This window comes from Phalacrocorax carbo, chromosome 10 (assembly GCF_963921805.1).
Source record: "Phalacrocorax carbo chromosome 10, bPhaCar2.1, whole genome shotgun sequence".
NCBI classification, from domain to species: domain Eukaryota; kingdom Metazoa; phylum Chordata; class Aves; order Suliformes; family Phalacrocoracidae; genus Phalacrocorax; species Phalacrocorax carbo.
In genome coordinates, this window is record NC_087522.1 from 5527298 (window position 1) to 5546313 (window position 19016).

A 19016-nucleotide genomic window follows, 5' to 3' on the forward strand; every position below is an offset into this window, starting at 1 on the left:
AAATTGCATCATTTGTAACCTTTTCAGCACCAGCCTTTTTTTTTAAAAAAAAAAAAAAGACTGTAACCAACAGCTTTCCGTTGGACATGAAGAGAATAACTAAAGAGAACATCTGTTTTCCCTTTAGATGTGGAACTGCAATAGCAAGCCATGCATAAATTTTATTAAGGCTTGCTAATTTCCTACAAGTTTGGGGAGCTACATGTTACCCATGGAGATATGAGATATTTGGCTCTGCATCACCAGGTGAAAAGTCATTTTAAAAACAATGCAGAAAAAATGGACATAGCTTGGCAGCAAATGCATTAGGTTCTGTTCTCAGGGAGCTCCATTTTCTTTGGCTTTGCTTTTGCACTTTATAGATTTTTCTCTCCCTCTTAATGTCACTCATCTTGTTTTCTGATGACTTTTTATGACATAGATGACTAAACAAACCACGCGCCTGAATTGACAAAACTGCTTACTGCTTGAGTCTTTGGTACTCAAAATCAGAGGTCCAAACACTTCCAGGACTTGCGTCTGCTTTTAAGTTCCTTCTGAGGTGCCAGACTTCTTGTGTACTCCAAGGACACACGCTTGAGGCCTGGCCTGTCCCTTTGTGCGCTAGGAATACATCTCCAGATTTAGAACTCAAAAGCAAGGGCTGTTGAGACATAGCCCCGCTCAGGTCCCACAGGCCTGGTTTCTGTGCCCTCTGAGGAAACGTCTTTGAGCAGAACCTCACTTTCTGATCTTTCCATGCCGTCAGAACCAAGGTACACCATCCCTGGGGGCAATCACAGCAACTCCACACTAAGAACTCAGAGCCTGCAGGACACTTGGCAGGACATGCCTGCAGTTGCACAGATCATGCCTTGTTGCATGAAATAAGTAGAAAAGTCACAAGCTAAGTTTAAAATATGCTTGTCTTCCCTCAATAATTAATTGTTTGGGGATTAATATGAGGTTTGTGTTTTGAAAGTAAACTAATCCACTCGTTGGCTGGTGTGTAATGAAGGAGAACAGGCTACTGTCAAGTGGTCTGAAAATAGTGAAAATTAACTACGTGAAGTGTCACAACTCACATATTTTATATATATGAGTAATGTATCCTCTGTGGGAGAGAAGATGAAAATATCACACAGAAAAGAAAAAATGGTGGCCACAAATTTAATAAAAGAAGCAGGCACACTTTGCTTTGGCATAATCTGGCATTTTTACTGCTTAGTGGCAGCTGGGCTGGGCCACTGCAAAAGAATCCATGTTCGTGAACACACGAACAGTATGAACCAAACGTTCTGCAGAAAATATAATTAAAAATCAGAATACACTGAAATCAAACAATTGTAATTTGAAAGCATTGTTTCTCTTCCAGCCTTAGCATTACAAGGCTGCTCATGGTTCTCTAGTCCTTTGTTTAGACCTAGTTTTTAACATCTTGATGTCAACAGTTAGAAGCTCAACAGTTAGGTAAATCTGGATCAAAACAAAATGGATGCGTGTCCCAAACAACTCTATATTAAAGCAAGGTTAAAAGGGACATGGCAGATACTGAGCTATAAATTCACTAGTAAGTGGTTTTTTTTCTTGAGAGATGCCTAACTTCTTCACTTTTGTTTGGCTTCACGGGAGTTAAGGCTGCAATCACTGCAAACAACTGGGATCTCTCAGAAAGAGCATATTACAATAAGGACCATAAAGTCTTGCAGAAAGAATCCAGCCAAGGTCTCAATACCTATAGCAAAAAAAGTACTGGAAGTTTCCCATATACTTAATGATGTTACTAGAAAATTGTTTATCTGTTTGAACTATTCTTCTTTCCTCCACAGGAGAACATTATTCACTTCATCTCTCTCCACTTTTTCATTCTGCTATGGGGGGTGTGCAGAGAGAAGGCCATTGAAAAAGCCATATAAAGCCTCTGAGAATGCAATAAGCAGAATATGGCACTTTTAACATGTCAAAACTACCAGCTTAAGTGAGGGCTTGGAGTGTGTATAAACTCCAGCACCTCCTCAGGCAAAGCCAGTAACAGTCTCAACAACAGGGAAGAAGCAAAAGGAGTTTAGATCATAAATCTTCTTCAGATCTACAAGCTTTGCTACCCGAATGCACAACGAGCAATTCAAGGGCCCCAACATCTTTAAGTCAGACTAAGCCAGGAGTGCTTCTGCCCTGTGGTAACAACAGTTCGATCTTTTGACTCAGTTTGGTCATCTAGCGCAGTGGTCAGAAAGGACAAGGTGGATGATTTATCAACTCAGGTGATTCCATTAGTGCATACTTTTTCTTGCTGTTGTCTTAAGATTGCCAGGTTCTTGCCTAGACTCTGAAGTTTAAATTACATTAGCGCTAGCTGTGATATTGCTGCACGGTGCTGTACTGCAAGGCGGTAGGCATATCCTCCTTGTTGTTTATTTGCATCCCAGTTTCACTGAGCAAAATATTCCTCCTGGCAGTGACAGTGGCTGGTAGTGCTCAGGAAAACAACAGCCATGTCCCAGGTACAGGCAAACATTCGGTTTTTGTAACACTTACAGGGTCCATTAAGCTGCATTCTCAGCTGGAGTGGCAGCACCTCCTTCCCACTGTGCCTCCTCTGCTGCCATTGATAATCAGAGGAGAGAACATAGTCTTTAAGCTCTGGGCCACAGTGGACTGGACAAAGAACAGGCCATCATCCAGGTGGGGACTTGACCCAGGTAGAAACAAGTGGGGCTTGAAACAGTTAGCAAGAACCAAAGGCAGGCACCTCAGCCCTCCTCATTTCACATACTTTGTGCCAGCATTCATCAGTGAGGCCATGTCCTCTCTGGCCTTACTGTAAGCAGAAAATGGGACTTACCAACCGGAGCTCACTAGCAGTGCTTTTTCCATAACTTCTGAATTTACCAGAGTCTCCCAGAGGTCACCCCCATGTGCAATAAGGTCTTCATGTACAAGCAGGCCATTGGCTCTCCAACTGCATACAGCTTTTCAGCTTTAATCTTCTGCCATCTGTTTTCAGGGCCAGGGCCTCAGAAGTTCATGGTCCAGCCTTTCCCCCAAGAGGTCCCCATCTTTCTGCTTATAATTCAGTTGCTTTGCAGCCAACAAGAGAAATGGAAATAACATTGCCCTCGTTGCCTCTTTCTTTCTATCATCCAGTCCTCCATTTTCTTCCATCTTTCAGCCTCCTTCTCCCTACCTTTATATTTATGGGAGATAAAGGAAGGAGAAATAGAAGCAGCTGTGCAAGTATTTCTTCATCTCACAGAAAGACAGGAGTTATAGGAAGAAACAGAGATGGGGAAAAGGAATGAGTAGAAATAGAAAAAAAGGTAAAGCTGGAAAACTGAGAAAGGAAAGGAAGGAATAGAAAATTAAGGTCATTAATATTATTTTGTTTTATTTTGTGTCAATATAAATTATTTTAATTTCAGTCTAAGCCCAAAGAAGGGAGATGAACTGGAAATCTTGAAGCATGGAACTGGGCAGATAATAAGGGAATGGAGAAGGGGAAGGCATTGAGACTGAGTACAAGCCTCTCTCTTTTAAGCTTTTACTGAGGTGTTTATGCTCCTAGTGAAACATCCGCAGCAACATCAATAGGGATCACCGCGCGCATTGTGAGGTTCTGCCCAGTCCCTCGGTAGAGCAACAGAAAGCGGGCTGCTGCCGATCTGTGGTAGTAAACAAAATTCTGTTTTGTCCTGTTCTTAGAACAGCTTCTGAATGATCAGATGAGGAACAACAGTGCTGTGGGGGGAAGAGGGAGGGGTGGGCCTTTTCCTTTTGACAATTAGATGTGAGCTGTTGAAAGCTGCTTTCATGGATGAATGCATGGAGAACTAAGGACGTCTGGCAACTGATTTGTTTGATTAGTTTATTGTATACCATAATTTCACTCTCACTTGCAGACCACGCAGGCCTATCGCAGGAGTTGGACTTCATAGTCATTTGAATTCCCTGCCAAAACCCCTTAGAACCTCAGAAGTCTGAAGAGGACCTCAAGTCGGGTGCGGACAAAGCTAGTGAGGCAGAAGTAACTGAGCTAATCAGAAAATACCGATCTAGGCTCTTCACAGTTGCATCGGGTCTGATTTGCGGGCAGCTTAGCATCTGCGGATTCCGGCGGCAGTCCTGAGTGCTCAGCTGTTCCAAAAATCAGGCCTACCGAGTATGGCGGGTTTCGGGGGTCGAGTTGTTTGTCTCCATCCTACCGGGCTGACTGGCTTCTTGTGGGGCAATGATGACATCCACTGGGGAAACTCGTGAATTACAGCAGTATTTTATACGTGGAACGGGCTGCTGCCGAGTCTCGAACTGCAATCAAAGAGTAAGAGCCTGGAAGAGAAAGTAACTTTCTCACGAAAGGGTCTATGCTGTAGTGAGTGGCCCATGATGGAAAGCCTTGTGCTGTTCTCCTCCTCACTCCTGCAATACCTAAAGGTGGTTTTAAGTGTCCCCTCTTGGTAAGGAGAAATAGGCTTGCTCTTTGGGGAAGTGTCGACAACAGCATCTCAGGGTGCCCAACAGTCACATGGGATTCTCACTTCCATTAAAGGTTTTAATTTTTCTGTTTTGTTCTAAATCTGTGACTCCTTGGTCTTCTGGGTCATCTTAAGGCTTCTTAACAATCTTTGCTTTCTATGAAAGCTGTCATTTTAGTAGTTTCCCTCAGCTCTCTGTGTCACTTGCCCCAGTACATACTAACCAAGGCTTGCCCCAGTGTTTGGTATAGGCCTAGGGCAGGATAAATTATCTGACGCTTAAACTGGATTAGATGTTTATGGCATCAGAAATTGGAGTCACTGATAAAAGAAGTAATACAGAAAGGACCATATAATCTCAGGACACGTGTCTGCCTTTTATGATTTCATTTGGCAGCCAGAAGGTCTGGGATCCCAGCCACCGCTAGGTGATCACATACCAGCTGCTTCCAAAAACGTGCGGCTGTTTTCCTGCAGTACCTAATCAGGAGACCAAGGGGATTTTCTTTCAGATATGTACTTTGGTACTTTAATCCCCAGCTCATCATCAGCCCAGCACAAGGAATTACACCTTAAGCCAATCAAGAAATTAAATTTCATGTAGGAAACTACCGCGTGTTATGGTGTGCTTCCGCGGAGGGCACAGCCCCAGCGCTGGCCACAGCAGTGGCCCCTCGCTGCTCTCAGGGCAGAGATGTGACGTCACCTGCAGCCGTCACAGGCTGAAGCCACTGAGGAGCGACGCCCCGGGGCAGCTGAGCCCCAGGCTGCCGAGCCAAGCCTTTGCATGCGTTTAAAAACTGGCTTAATAAGATGCTATGGGTGCTGAAGTGCCCTGACCGCACGTACTCATTTGATGGTGTCGGCGATGACGCGTTTCTATATGTTACTGCGTGACTTTTCTGACCCGACGCTGAATCGCTCCTGTGCGTAACAACGCCCTCGGCTGGGTTTTCCCCCAGCACGTTACTAACACCGCCCCGCCGTTACCGCCGCCGCCGGCGGCTCGGGACGCCGAAGGGCCCGTTACAGACAGGCCCCGAGCGGGCCCCAGCGCACACGTCACGCCAACGGCCCGTGACGCAACGTGACATCACGCCCCGCGCGGTGGACCCGCCTGCTCCCACCGCGAAGCCCCGGCCCCGCCCCGTGCGAGACCACCTCACTCGGGGGCCCGCCCCCTCGCCTCTGATGGGTGCTTGCCCCGCGGAATAGCCCCGCCCCCGCGCTGTCCCTCCCGGCCCTGCCCGCCCTGCCTTGCCTTGAGCGCTGTCGGCCGCTTACCCCCGCCCCACATGCCGGCTCCCCCAATCGGAAGGGGGAGACGTTGACCGACGCTCCTGCCGCCCAATGAGACGCAGCGTTAGCGGGGCGGGCGGGCCGCGCGGGCCCCTCCCTCCGCAGGCGGCGGCGCTCCCTGGCTGAGGGGGCCGGGGGCTCCGCGTCACCCCGCCCCGCCGCGCCTCAGCGGGACCGGAGGCGGCCGCTGGCTGAACCCGGGCCGAGGGGCTCGGGGGCGTCTTCCCGCCGCTTCCCGACCCCTCGGCGTCCCCTCAGCGCCCCCTCAGCCGCCCGGAGAGGAGTGGGGCGGCCGTGCCCCCTCCCCGGGCAGGGCCTGCGGGCCGCGCCCCGCCGCCGCCGCCACCCCTCCCCCCGGGCGGCTGGCCTCCCCGGGCCGGGCCGCACCCCGCCTCCCCTCCCTCCCTCCCTCCCTCCGCAGCGTCGCCCAGCCGAGCCGGGAGCAGGGGAATGGGCGGTCCCGGCCCTTAGCTCCCGGCTGCGGCGGCTGCTGCTGCTCCTCCTCCTCCCCGGTCCCAGCGTCTCGGTGGCCTCCGCCCGATGCTGGCGGAGCTGGCTGGGGTCTCCGCGGCGTTGTGAGCGCTCCCGCCGTCCCGCAGCCGCCATGTCCGGCGTGGTGCGCACCCTGAGCCGCTGCCTGCTGCCGGCCGAGGCCACGGGCCGCGGCGGGGAGCAGCCGCGGCGGGAGGGCAAGGAGCGGAGCCGCGATGCGGAGCGGGAGGCGCGGCGGCGGAGCCGGGAGATCGACGCGATGCTGGCCCGGGAGCGGCGGGCCGTGCGCCGCCTCGTCAAGATCCTGTTGCTGGGGGCCGGCGAGAGCGGCAAGTCCACCTTCCTCAAGCAGATGCGGATCATCCACGGCCGCGAGTTCGACCAGAAGGCGCTGCTGGAGTTCCGGGCCACCATCTACGAGAACATCCTCAAGGTGAGGGGCGGGAGGGGGCTCGGGCCGGGGACCCAGTCGCCTTCCCCCGGGGCGATCGGGGATGGAGGCCGGCGCCGACGCATCCCCGAGTTTTGGAGTTTGGGCCGTGTCCAGAATCGCCGTCAGAAAAGGGTGAGAGCTGGGGCGGGGCGGCGGCTGCTGCTCCCCCTGGGCTGCTCCCCCGGAGCCCTCGGATGCGGCCTGGCCTCGGGGAAGGGGGTTTCTGCGGTGCAGGTGCTCGGGGAGGCGCGCACCTTTTGTGCGCTGCCCGGCGGGTTGCGGGAGGCGAGGCTCTGTGGGCTTCCAGCGTTAGCCGTCAGCAGGCCTCGGCGAAAAGGGGCTCGGAGGAAACTTCCCAGCAAAGGGGATTGAGAAAAGCTTTGTGGAAGGGCAGAGGAAAGAGGATATAGGTGTGGCCTGTGCTCTGGAAAAAACATTGAGAGAGCATCCTCTAAGTCAGAATTGGAGAAAACTCAGAATTTGAAGAAATTAGGAGGAACTTCTCTGCCTCCGCGAAGTGCCCTGGGTTTATGTACCTTGAGATGGGACAAGAAATGGGTCCCGGTATAGGTCTTGTGGCTGCAAGTGGTTGTTATTTGGTACGTCCTTAGAAATGGGGAGGAGTAGGCCCTTAGAGCTGGTGGTGTGGGATGTGACCAAGCTCTGACATGGAAATAACTTCGTTTTGGTGCCTTCGCAAAAAAGTTTTTGCTCAATGAGTGTGCAGGCTTTATAGTGTTGGAGGTGGCTGGAGAATATAAAGGCTGCTGATAGAGCCTACAGGTAGAGCCTGGGGTCTGCAGGCAGTTAAGGAAAATCAGCCTTGAGAAATACTGTTTCTTTCTGGGAAGAAAGCTTTGATGCCCTGTGCAGGTAGGAGAAGTGACTGTATTTCAGAAAATCTCTGAAGAGGCATAAAAAGCTCACGTAAGGTTGTATCTCTCTTCATCCTCATAATCTCTCTCTAAAAGAATTGTTACTCTCCTGCCTGTGTGGGACTGTTTCCATTCTTACGTAAGCATGGATTTCTGAGGTTCTGTGAGATTTCATAGAAAAATAAAGGAAATGGAACTGTGCAAGTTAAGAATAACAAGAGTTACTTCTCAGTTTTTGGATTTGTTTGGAATAGAAGCCTAATATGCACTTAATAGGTGCACACAATGCGCGCACACACACAATGACTCTTGTTTTTAAGAATGCTGCTATTCCATGAAGGGCTTTTGCTTCTGTTCTGAACAGGAAAATTGTTGACTGATTTTTCTTTTCCTTTTTTTAGTCCATTTTTAGGAGCATGTTGATATATTGCAGGAAAGTTGAAGCTCAGAAGCTTCTCTTCCACTGAATTTATGTAAGCAGAGAGTGTTATGAGTTTTTATCTGCACGCGTAGAAATAAGGAGCCTTATTTTAGAGGTCTTAATGCTTATTTTGGTACCACCAGTGATTTTTTTTTTTTGTTACTGTCCTGATTTAAGGTAGTAGCAGAGGCTTTTACGGAAGCGATTTGTGAAAACAGAAAATAATCTGAAATTCCTTCCTCTAAGTTGGCTAAGCAATACTAGTTATTGTAAAATACTGTGATATTTTATGTATGCGGAAGCTATAGAGCTTTCAGCAGTAGAATTTAGTGTGCTTTGGAAAGGAAAGGAAATACCTCCATCGTGTAGTAGGGGAGACTGAGTTTTGCACTTGAAACACTTGTCTGCTGGATGGCTTTGGGCAAATTTGTAGAACTTGGAGTAGAATCCAGGTCCTCAAGGTAGCGGTCAGGTGTTTGGATTTAAAGACTGGTAGTTAACGACACTACTTGGACTGTCAGCTGAACACCTTTTAAAGCCTCCTAATCATCAAACTAAAATTTGGCAGTATTTTTAAAGAGAGTTAATATAGTTCAACAACCTCTGGCCTTGCAGATCGTGATTTGGGAGTTTTATGTTAGGCTACCCTTTGAGGTATGTGGGCCACATCTGTCTGCCTCTTCCTTTTCTTATTTCTCCAGATGACAGAGGTGGCTTTGTGTATAAGAATACAGTTTACTCTTCACCCACAGATTTTGGGGAATGGCTTGGGAGTTGTGGCTGTGGAAGGAATAGGCAGAAGGAGGGAGAGCAAAGAAAGGGAATGAGTTTTCTAGTGGGAAGGAGGCCTGAGACTGGAGCATGGGGAGAGGCAGTAGATGTTCTGTTTGTGTTTTGCTCATCTGAAAGAAACCTGATAACACCTTGATATCTGCCAAAATCATCAGGGAGAAATCAAATACCAAAACAGAATATCAGGGCTTTCAAAACAGACTGATGATGTCAGTGCATTTATTTTAGGGTAGTGGTGTAATACTTTCTTGTATTAAACTTTGTCCTGTGGAAAACCGTAAAATGTTTCAAATAAACTTCTTTGACTATGTAAATTGTCAAGTGAACCTGATGTGACATTTTATTTTGAAGTGCTCGGGACTACAGGTTCTTTTCAAGTTCTCAGGAAGTTCAGAACTAGAATGATCATCCATTAAGACTAAATGGAGTGGAGATCACCGTGTATCTAACTTATTATAAAAATTCATCTTGTATCTTTTATTCTACAATACTGGACAATGTGAAATGGAAATGATCCTATTGAATAGCATATAAATCTGTTTGACGTCGTGAAGTACAGCTGCAGCAACCTTAGCCCCTTTTCCACACGGTTCTCAGCACAGTCAAACAATGGTTCTGTTAAGCTTCTACAACACTGAGATCTGAGTTAGAAATGCAGTGTAAATCTCTGGGATTAAATGGTCAATTTTCATTTTCCAACCATGACTAAACTTCTCTCTGAAGGTGGAAGATTACTACTCTCCCAATAACGCTTGATATTTCTAAAGTGCTTATTGGAGTAGTATTTAGGCAGTCTGTACAGCTTACAGAGGATGAAGCAACTGCCTCAGAGAACAGAACCTGAAACCTCTTCAAAAAAACGGTGTTAAGTATGAATTGATGTTAGTGTCAGCTTCCACTTTTAGTTTTCAGCTTCACGCTTTTCTGATATCTTCTTAATGGTGAGTTCTTTCCTCACCCTGTTCTCTCTGTTTCTTATCCCCTGCTTTGGGAAACCCTAGTGAGAAACAAAATGCTGAAACGAAATAAACCTGTGATACAGAATTTACTTTTCCATTTAGTACAGGTGATGGTTCAGGGCCTTGCTAGCTTTTTCTGGCATTTGTGGGACGGTCTTCAAATACATTAGTTTTGCTTTGGTTTAAGGTAAATAGTCATCGGTTAACTAGGGTTTTGCTTGTTAATCGAGGCTAAGTTTCAAAGTAACTTTTTGGAACTTTTTGATGATGGAAGTGAAAAGCAGTAGTGTTAATGTTCTGGTATGAGTACACAGGCTTCATGACTTCAGCACACCCATCTGGAAAAGGAAAGGGGATAGGACAGGGCTGCAGCATGAATTTTAAGGCAACTCTTGGATATATAGAGGAACTTGGAAAACTTTTGTGTACCTGAAGCTTCAAATCTAAGAAATGGCTGGTGGTGTTACATGAGCGTTTTGGTGCCTTTGAACTGTAGCTCAAGGAGTAATCTTTTGATACCTTCCAAAACAGATGGGTTGGCCTTGCTACTCGCTTCCTTTAATAACAGTTAATGAATCATGGCTCTGATGTCCCTTGTCTAAATTTTTTTTTATTTATTTCAAGTATGAGAATATCATGCTGCTTGAAAAAAACCCAGTTTACCTGCATAAGATAAGAACTGAAGTAATCTACAAGTACCAGAGTGGTACTTGCACCAGCTTGTTTGGGAGATTTCCATCTGAAGGGAGAAAAAAAATCAGCTTTTAAGAGGCTGAAAGAATTATCTTTTGAGTTTTTTGGTAATGTTAGTTTCCGTGTTGAAAAAGGAAAGGCCAGCTCAAGGTTTTGATACATCTGTGAATGTTTTCTTGTTGTCTGTGGCCTGAATTGTGATGATTGACTAAGGAACTGAAAAGCCTGGTATTGCAGGGGAAAGGACTACTCAGGAAGTGATGTGTGACTTCATTTGTGGGCTCTGGTGGTGAAAAAACGACCAAAGATTTCAAATGTGAAAACTCCCTGAGGATACATCTTTGGGACTTCGGAGTGCAGCTGCAATACATGTGGGCATACCCAGGAGCATTTATCCTTGACAGCTTGAATATGAGTGACAGTAGAATGGGCAAAATGAGTAGCTTGTGCTGAAGTCCATTTTAAGAATAACCTTGGACTTCTGCAACCAATACTAAACCTAGACTGCTGCTGCTTTGTTGTTGCAGGTACTCTGTATACCTTGATGGGCTGATGTTGAGTTTATGGTCTCTGACTATAAGGGAGATGCACCTTGTGTCACTGAAAACAAAGTGAAATTCCCTTGCAACTCAACTTCAGTTGAGTACAGATACAAACTCTGGGAAGTGGGAAAAGAATATTCCTGAATTTGTTTGGGAGCTACACTTTAAGTGAGCAAATTATCCAGTCATTTGTAATGCAAATATATTTCTTCTAATAGCCTACAAATGAAGGGGCGTACAACCTCCCATTTTGAGAACCCAAGTTGTTCTTTACCTTGACTTGACTACTCATGTCCTTGGGTTTACATGCAAATGAATTTGGTAACCCATTAGGAGGTGGTGACAGTGGCACACAATCTGTGACTTCAGAGTTGGGATCTGGCTGTACCGGAGTAGTCGGTTGCAGGACAGTGGCAATCTCCTTCCTGCTGGGACAGCTGATTTTGAAAAGAATGACAAGGAGAATACTGTGTAGGAGCTGTGGCTGCTTAGGAGTGTTTCTACTAAACTTAACATGCAAGTGCTAAAGCTCCATGATAGACCTGGTATTTAAATCCGATTGTCTTTGCTTTGTGCTTTTACTGTTTAGTGGTTATTTTAATATGAAAAATGTTACTCACAAAATTATGTAGAAAAGAAGAAACTCTTATGAGTCTCTTTGGTCTTTCCATTCCCGGTTCATTTAATCAATGATACTCTTCCTAAGTTCCAGCTGATGTATTTTCTGTGTCTTAAATATAAATTCCATCAGCTCTGGTGGTCTGTTTGTGTTTGGGTGTCTCTTGGTTGGGCTGGGGAGAGCAATCTGTCTTCATCATGGTGGATAGTGGAAGAGGAGTAATGGCCAATAGTAAGTGATAAATATTCGTTATTGCTCCAAAATAGAGCTTACGATGCTCTTGTGATGTAGTCATTAGTATTGCAGAACATGAGTTAGTCCCTGGAGACTGCAGGCACATACTTTGATGTTTTCCAGACAAAAGTTTAGTCACTTGAGTGACTAAATTTGGGAGCTTACATTATATTCAGTTGGTTGATTATACATATATTTTTATAATTAACTTGGAAACAGTATTGGCAAAGAAATCAGCAAATTATGCTACTAAGAACGTTTACAAGAAAACTTTGGAGCAAAGGCAAACTAGTATACACTGCTTGAAAAAGTAAGTTTAATACAAATCAGAACAAGAGAAGAAGCTAGAAGGAATCAGAGGCTGTGGAGTCTCCAAATGAGTTTCCTTCACTTGCATGGGTGTGTTTTACCATCGTGGGGGTGAGGAACTGGTCTTATTGTAGTGTTGAAGGCCCCTCCCTCTCTACCCTTCTGTCTCAGCACATCTGCTGGGTACTGTGGCAGTATATTTTTGAGGGCAGCATGGCAGGGTCATGCAAAACCTGATGGGGATGGTTTTGGGACTGCAGATGCTGCTTCCACTTTATTGAAAGCATGAAGTAATTATGAACTAGATGTTAGAGTGATGGCCTCAGGACAGGGAGAAATATGGTAGTTTAATTCTGAAAGTGTTAACTCAGAACTTTTTTTTTTAAGGTCCTGCAGCAGTCGTCACCTCTGAGGTCATCTCCTCCCTACTTTGTGCCTAGTTGCAAGTAAAGCTTGCAGTGAGAGTATTTTTCTTCTGCCGTATTTATCGTCATTTTGCTGGATTCAGTCAAAGACAAGGACTCTTTTCAGAGTTTCCAGACAAGCAGACATCACTGCTGCTCCCAATTCAGAGATTCAGTGGCTAATCCAAATGTTTCTTAATGTTTGTGTTCCTGTGGACTAAGTAAATGACACTTCCCCTTTGTTCCCATTTTTTATTCACATGTTGAGCTGGAAGGTAGGTCATCTTTACTATTTGCCCTGCTCTCACCTGGGTGGTACTGGACTATGTGAATGGTGAAAATACACGCATAGCTGGTGAGCCTTTTCATGGGCTAACTGGTGCTGCTACCACCCCTAGCCTTGTGTCTGTCTTGCCTTACAGCAAACTAATATAGGTGGGGAAACCACTTTTTATATAAAATGACTAGGTTTTTGGTGGTGTTTGCTCACTGGATTGGCTTGTGGACTCAGGCAAATGCCAAACCTATTGAACAGGAGAGGGTGGAACTACACTACCAGGAAATATGCCCCTCTTGACGGTACCTAGTTGTTAGTCTGACTGCTCTGTAATATGAAACATTATCCTTAATGACATTGGGTTCTTGGCTGCTGCTTGGCTATAATGTTCCAAGGACATAGATCAAATAAAAACACCGTTAATGCTTTTAAGATAGCATGCTGTAAAAATCTGTTTGTCTTGCCATTACTTTGTTAGTAGTAGATCACCTTCTTCCAAGTGTTCCAGACAGCAATTTATAAAAAGTCCATGCGACTATATCTGCAAACACTGACAACTTTATTTTTAAAAATTGTATTTGAAAATGTCTTTTTTAGAAGGTTGAGATGTTTTCTAAAAATACAACTGGGTTGCATTTTATCATCTTTCTTTACTTGCCAGTAGGCGTTGCTGCTGAAAAGTCCAGTCCCATCTATGGCTGTGTGATTCAGCTTTCTGTCTCTCTTGTATTGGCACCGGTCATCATGGAGCTGTTGTGGTTTTTCGGTACAGTTAGACTTGCCGGTCCAGCTGGACCTGCGTTCGTATAGCTGCATCGCTTTGTACTGTTCCACTGGCTCAAAGGGTGTATTAGAAATACCTTGCCAAGGTGGGAGCACTTGTTTTGGCATTAGCTCAGATTTATATTGGTGTCTTGAATTGTGATCTCCAGGCTTTGCCAGTTCCTTGTCAACAGCAAGGAGGAAAAACTCGCAGTAGGAAACACGTTTGAATCTCCCTGTCATGTTGGTTTACAGCCGCAGGAGAGGATGGTATTGCCTCTTAGCTGTGACTCTGAGTCCCCTGATATTCAGCAGTGATCAGCACTTGTCTCCTAACAACAGTTTCCATAAGTGATATCGATGCTGGAGATCTAGGGCTTTGGTATGAGGTTGAGCAGTGGACGAATGGTAAAAGCTTAAAAAGGAGCTGTGGCAGTTGTTCATGTGTAACGGTTACTGCGTTGTCTGTGATCTCATACCCTGTAGTAGTTCCTTAAAATTATTTTGGGATAATGCACTGTAGGAGATTTTTCTGTTTGTATGCAAACTCTAAGTAGTTTTGCAAGTTCTCTCTAGACACTTGACTAGAATAATCAAATCTTTTGATCACTTGACTGTTGGTTTGTGCATGGAAGAACTTCCCCTTGCTTATGAGCAAGTGCCCCTCCCCCACCCCCCCAGTTTCCTCTTTGCATTTGGTGCTTAACTGTGGTGTGTTCGCTCAGCCTCTGAGTTGGGCCGTCTGGTGAAAGGTGCAGGGGGTTTAGGATCATTCTAAAATCACAGTGTCACAAATCTATCCAAGGTAGATTTAAAATCCCATATTCTCAAGTACTGGAGTATGTGAATAATTTAAAATGTGAATGTTGTGTTTTATGTAGTAATGTAACTACTGATGTAAGATATTCTTAAATCAAGCTGCTGTTTAAATATGTAACGCTTCTTTTCATGTATTGGTAAGCAGCACTGGCTTCAAGTGATCTTAGCTGGTGGTAACTTTATAATAATTCCCGCAAAATAATTTTTAATATTTAATACAAGACAACCTGGGGTTTTTTTCAAACCTAGAACGCTTTCAAAAATACATCCAAGTCAGTCCTAGTAATGAGCATTTGTGCAAATGCTGATAAAACCTTCATACTGCTGTTGAGTAGCAAACATTCTGCTTAGTGCCTAACAGCTGTGCTCTGTCAGGCCAAGGATCTAGCGCTTTGTCTCTGACATGAAAAAAAACCAACCCAAAACGGGGTACAAGAACCGAGCAATGTGATACTTTGGGATACTCTTCCAGCTATTGGCAGCCTTTGATTTCGGAAACTTCTCGAGCCAGGAGTTGCATCTGGAATGTAATCGAATAGTCCTTTTTGGACCTTTCTTCCATCGATTTGTCTCAATTGCTTTTTGATTCCATTTATACTTTTGGCCAACATCCTATATAAATGAGTTTGTCTCAGAGAGGGCTGTGTGGGAAAAACCCTTCTTTTAGTTTAGCCTTCTGTTTGATAACTGTGTTGCTGTGCCACTCGTACTTGTGTAGCAAGGGCTGGGGAAAGAATAGTCTTTTTCTACTCCCTTTCTCCAAGTGGTTTGTAATTTCTGTAGACTTCTGATATATCGTGCCGTAGTCATCTTTTTTAAAGCTGACACTTTCTAGATCTGTTTAGTGTTCTCTTCTGTGTAAGGCACAATACTTCATGAGTTAGACCTCATGTCACACTCCTGTTACACCTTTTCATGTTCTACCCTGTCTCCATTCAGGTATTGTGCATGCCAGGGATTTTTTACAGTGGCTTGAATATGTCAAAAATTATTATGAAAGTAATGGAACAGAGAACTTACTATTTTCCCTCCCTAACTGGTGCTTCCAACATGCTGCTGTTTTGCCATTTTCTAATTCCTGACGCTACCCTTATTTGTGAATTTCAGTTCTTTCCACTTGCGCTTGTTCTGTGCCCTGCTTTGAGTGCAACACAAACGCTTTAGATCAGTTAAACTGTTCAGAAGTTTTTGTATCGAAAGTTTTTGCCACATTTTTTTTGTATTCCAACCTTAAAAACAGAATGGTAATTGGCAATATTCAGTCTTCTGAATGAAAAAGTGAATTGATGTTTTCTATATTAGTAGAAAATCAGAAAAACTGCCATAACAGTGTTGAAGGTTCACTGTGGAATGAGCTCTGCAATGAAAATAGTCTGGTGTTACCGTTGTCGTTAGAGCTCAGGAGGGAGTGTTGCACATGCCATAAGGCATGTTTGGAGTTTTCTTCTTACTTGTACCAATGGTGTCTGAGTCCAAATTCAGTTTTGAGAAATATATTTTATTGTTAAATACGTTAAACTATTCTGTTCATTCTATAATAAGTGAAAATTCTAGGAATTTTAACTAAATTTAATCTTCACCTTTGGGCATCAACAGCACATATAAACTTTTAAGGAGTTTTACCTACAAAGTGACTCTCTGGCTCTCTCCCCTGATGGTCTTTTCAGAGGAAAGAGGTATGGAAAGTGTTCTGAATGTGTTTCCAGAAAGAGGGAACCTTTCCTATGGTAACTTGTACTGCAGATTAGCAGGGCAAGGATTATCAAAAGCTCCTTGTGGCAGCAAAAAATAGTGTTACCAGTAACTCTGAAATGCGGGAATAGCAATACATGGGATCTAAATTTGGCAATTTCTCTTTCTCCTCATCTTTCTGACATCTGCTTGTAGCATTTATAGAACTGTTTTGTGGAGATGGAGAAATGTTAAGTTTAGATCCACTTTACTAGGGATCTTGCTGAGTCACAAATACTTTTAACTGCTAAGAGTTGGGGGAAGAAACGCTGGCTATTTTGCTTCTTATGTAAAACTTTGACTCCTGATGCATTTTGGGTGTACATCTCAAGCTGGTGTGTTCTACAGATTCTGATTTTGAGAGGTGGTGTTGCTGTGGGTATGAGTAGGACAGCAATTCCTGCTAACCCATTTCCTATTTTTTATGTTCTTCATTCAGTGTTTAAAAGTGACCGTCTCTGCATGTCTATATATGTCTCTGTTTTGTCAGTGCTAATGCTGATGTATCTACATCTGAATCTGCCACTTTGTCCCAGATGGGGCTCTGTATGTGATCTGGTGGCAACCATTTCTTCCCCTCAGACAGTCTGAGGAAGGTGCCGGTGCTAAGCGCTCCCTGGGGGTCACCTCACGGCGGTTAACGCACTTGCACAGGGGCTGTGAGGTCTAAGTTTAGTTCCCTCTCCTGCCCCAGGGAGATTCAAACCTGCATTTCCAAGGAGCAGCAGCCAGCAGATAAGTGACTATTCTGGGACTGGAGCAGTCTCTATGCCCTGGATTGAAACTCTGTTCTGTGGTTTCCTCCAAATAAATGATGAAACTTTCCTTAACAACAGTCTCTTGAGGTCCCCCGTACCTCCAGTGGGAGCAGGAGGAGGCCGAGCGACAGTGTAGGGGGATGCACTGAGACTGAGGGCCTGCTACCGCTTTACCCCAGCAGGAATTGTGTCATCTTGCCCTTGTTCCTTTGAGGTGCTCTGAAGGGACTGTGGTAGCTGTGAGGTGGCTAAGGGTTAAATCAGCCCGAAAGCTGTAAGATAGAAAAGCGGGAGCGAGTGGCGGGGGAGATGGTTGCAGAGAGCTGGAGCTGAAGCAGGTGAAAGGTCAGAGCTGGCCTGTGTGGGCTGGGAGCTGCGCAGGGCCCGTGTGGGGAGATGCTGATCTGCCCAGCACGGAGTGCCGGTTAACTGTTTCTGTTCGTAAACACTTCTCACTGAACAGAAACGGGCCTGGCGTTAGATGCCCAGCAGTAGCGGTGTCCCACTAGTCTTGGTCACCACAATGCTTTGGAAAAAGCTCGACTTGGGGGTAGGGGGGAGGCGACAGTGACTTTGAATTGCAGCTGGGATGGTGTTCTGTGCAAGCGACAGGTTTGCAAAAGCGTCTGAGGTCTCGACGTTGTGCAGGCATCTGCAATTCAGGGACAGAACCTTATAAGTGGTGGTTTTTTTTCTTCATGCTTATGTTTGTTAACACCATTCAAATAAAGCGGATCTAAAGGCTTCTGTTAATAGAGGGATAAACTCTGTAACTAGCACTGAGAGTTGGCTTTTGGTCTGTGTGACAGTTACTAAGTATGTCTGGAATTTAAAGCAGCAGTCTGTAAATATATTAAATTTTAGCCTTTTCATGGTATTGTGGAGATATATCCTCTACTTTATAAAAGGAAAGTAACAATCACTGGAGAATCGTAAATATTTACATTTTTGGGAAACTGCACTTCAGGAGCACTGTTGCATAGTGACAGCCACGATGCTTTGCTTTGAGCTCCTATTCTGTGACACTCACACTAAGTTGCTTCTCACTTCCCTCTCCAATCTTAATTTCCATGGGGAAAGTTACTGTTCTTGTTGTGTGGTGCTGTTAAAGGACTGGAGAGGTGAAAGGTTCAAGTGCTAAGAAAACATACATGCAGTCTTGATAGCTTGAAGTATGTAAAAAAAAAAATCAGTCCAATAATGTGGAGTTTTGTATGAATAGCTGTGGAAAGAGAAATTAAATTTTGTTTTTCAATTTTATTTACTTTCATAAACTGTAAACCCAAAAGGTCAGCACAATGAGAAAAGTAGTTTAATAAAACCCATAGATTTTACTTGTGAATTAGATGGCAGCTGAGATGCTAAGCCACTGCTAACAGATCTATCCATTTTATTAAAATGGTGTTTACTATTGAGAAATAACTAATGCCCATCTGAAGTTTTAGGTGAAGTTAGATTCAAAACTGAAGTTTCGAAGTTACTTAACCTCATGTATTTGGCTTGTTGCCATGAATATGAAATTAAGTTTCCATAAAATCTGCGAAATGTGGCATTAAGCAGTCTCAGTAATCCTGAGTTAGATTTGAGAACCAGATCACTTTCCTTCCAGACTTTTTTCCCCAAAATTAGAGTACCAAAACCTACCTGTCATGACTTCTTAAGAAGTGTGTGGCAAGTTCAAAAAGTAAGCTGATGCTTATGGAAAACCACACCTGCTTTACTGAGCCTAGGAGCTTGAAATCTATGCAGTGTCTTCAGTCCTCTTGCTGCTGGGCTTTCCTGCTGGAGGTGGCCATTTGGAGGAAAGCATCTCAACTGGAAGATGCTCATTTACAGCAAATTTTCAAGAAATCTGTGAAGTTGGATAGTTGTGTTCTGTGGCATCCAAGTAGACTACATTGAACCGTGCTTTACAGCAACATGCTTTTGGATCTTGCTAGTTGGTATTGGTAACTTTTTTATCTAAATGTTGGTAGATGCATACAGCACTGGAGGTTACTAAGTTTCCTTAATTTTGGATGCTCAATATACTTTGTTTCACCAGGATATACAGTATGTTCTTTTGACAATATTTTTTTAATGTTCTTCTGATCTCCTAATGCTTGAGAAAGCTAGTATATTCTTTTTGGTATCTAAAACCTAAGTG

General features: G+C 44.7%; 1 protein-coding gene across 1 annotated transcript in view; it reads left to right on the plus strand.

Moving 5' to 3' along the window:
- The first annotated feature begins 5844 nt into the window (after positions 1–5844).
- The window catches only part of GNA12 (G protein subunit alpha 12), a 44036-nt gene continuing 30864 nt past the window's right edge, over positions 5845–19016 (plus strand). The window contains exon 1 of the mRNA XM_064461560.1: positions 5845–6675. Within this exon, the coding sequence (XP_064317630.1) occupies positions 6355–6675 (321 nt within the window). The 5' untranslated portion in view covers positions 5845–6354. The remainder of the gene's footprint in view (positions 6676–19016) is intronic.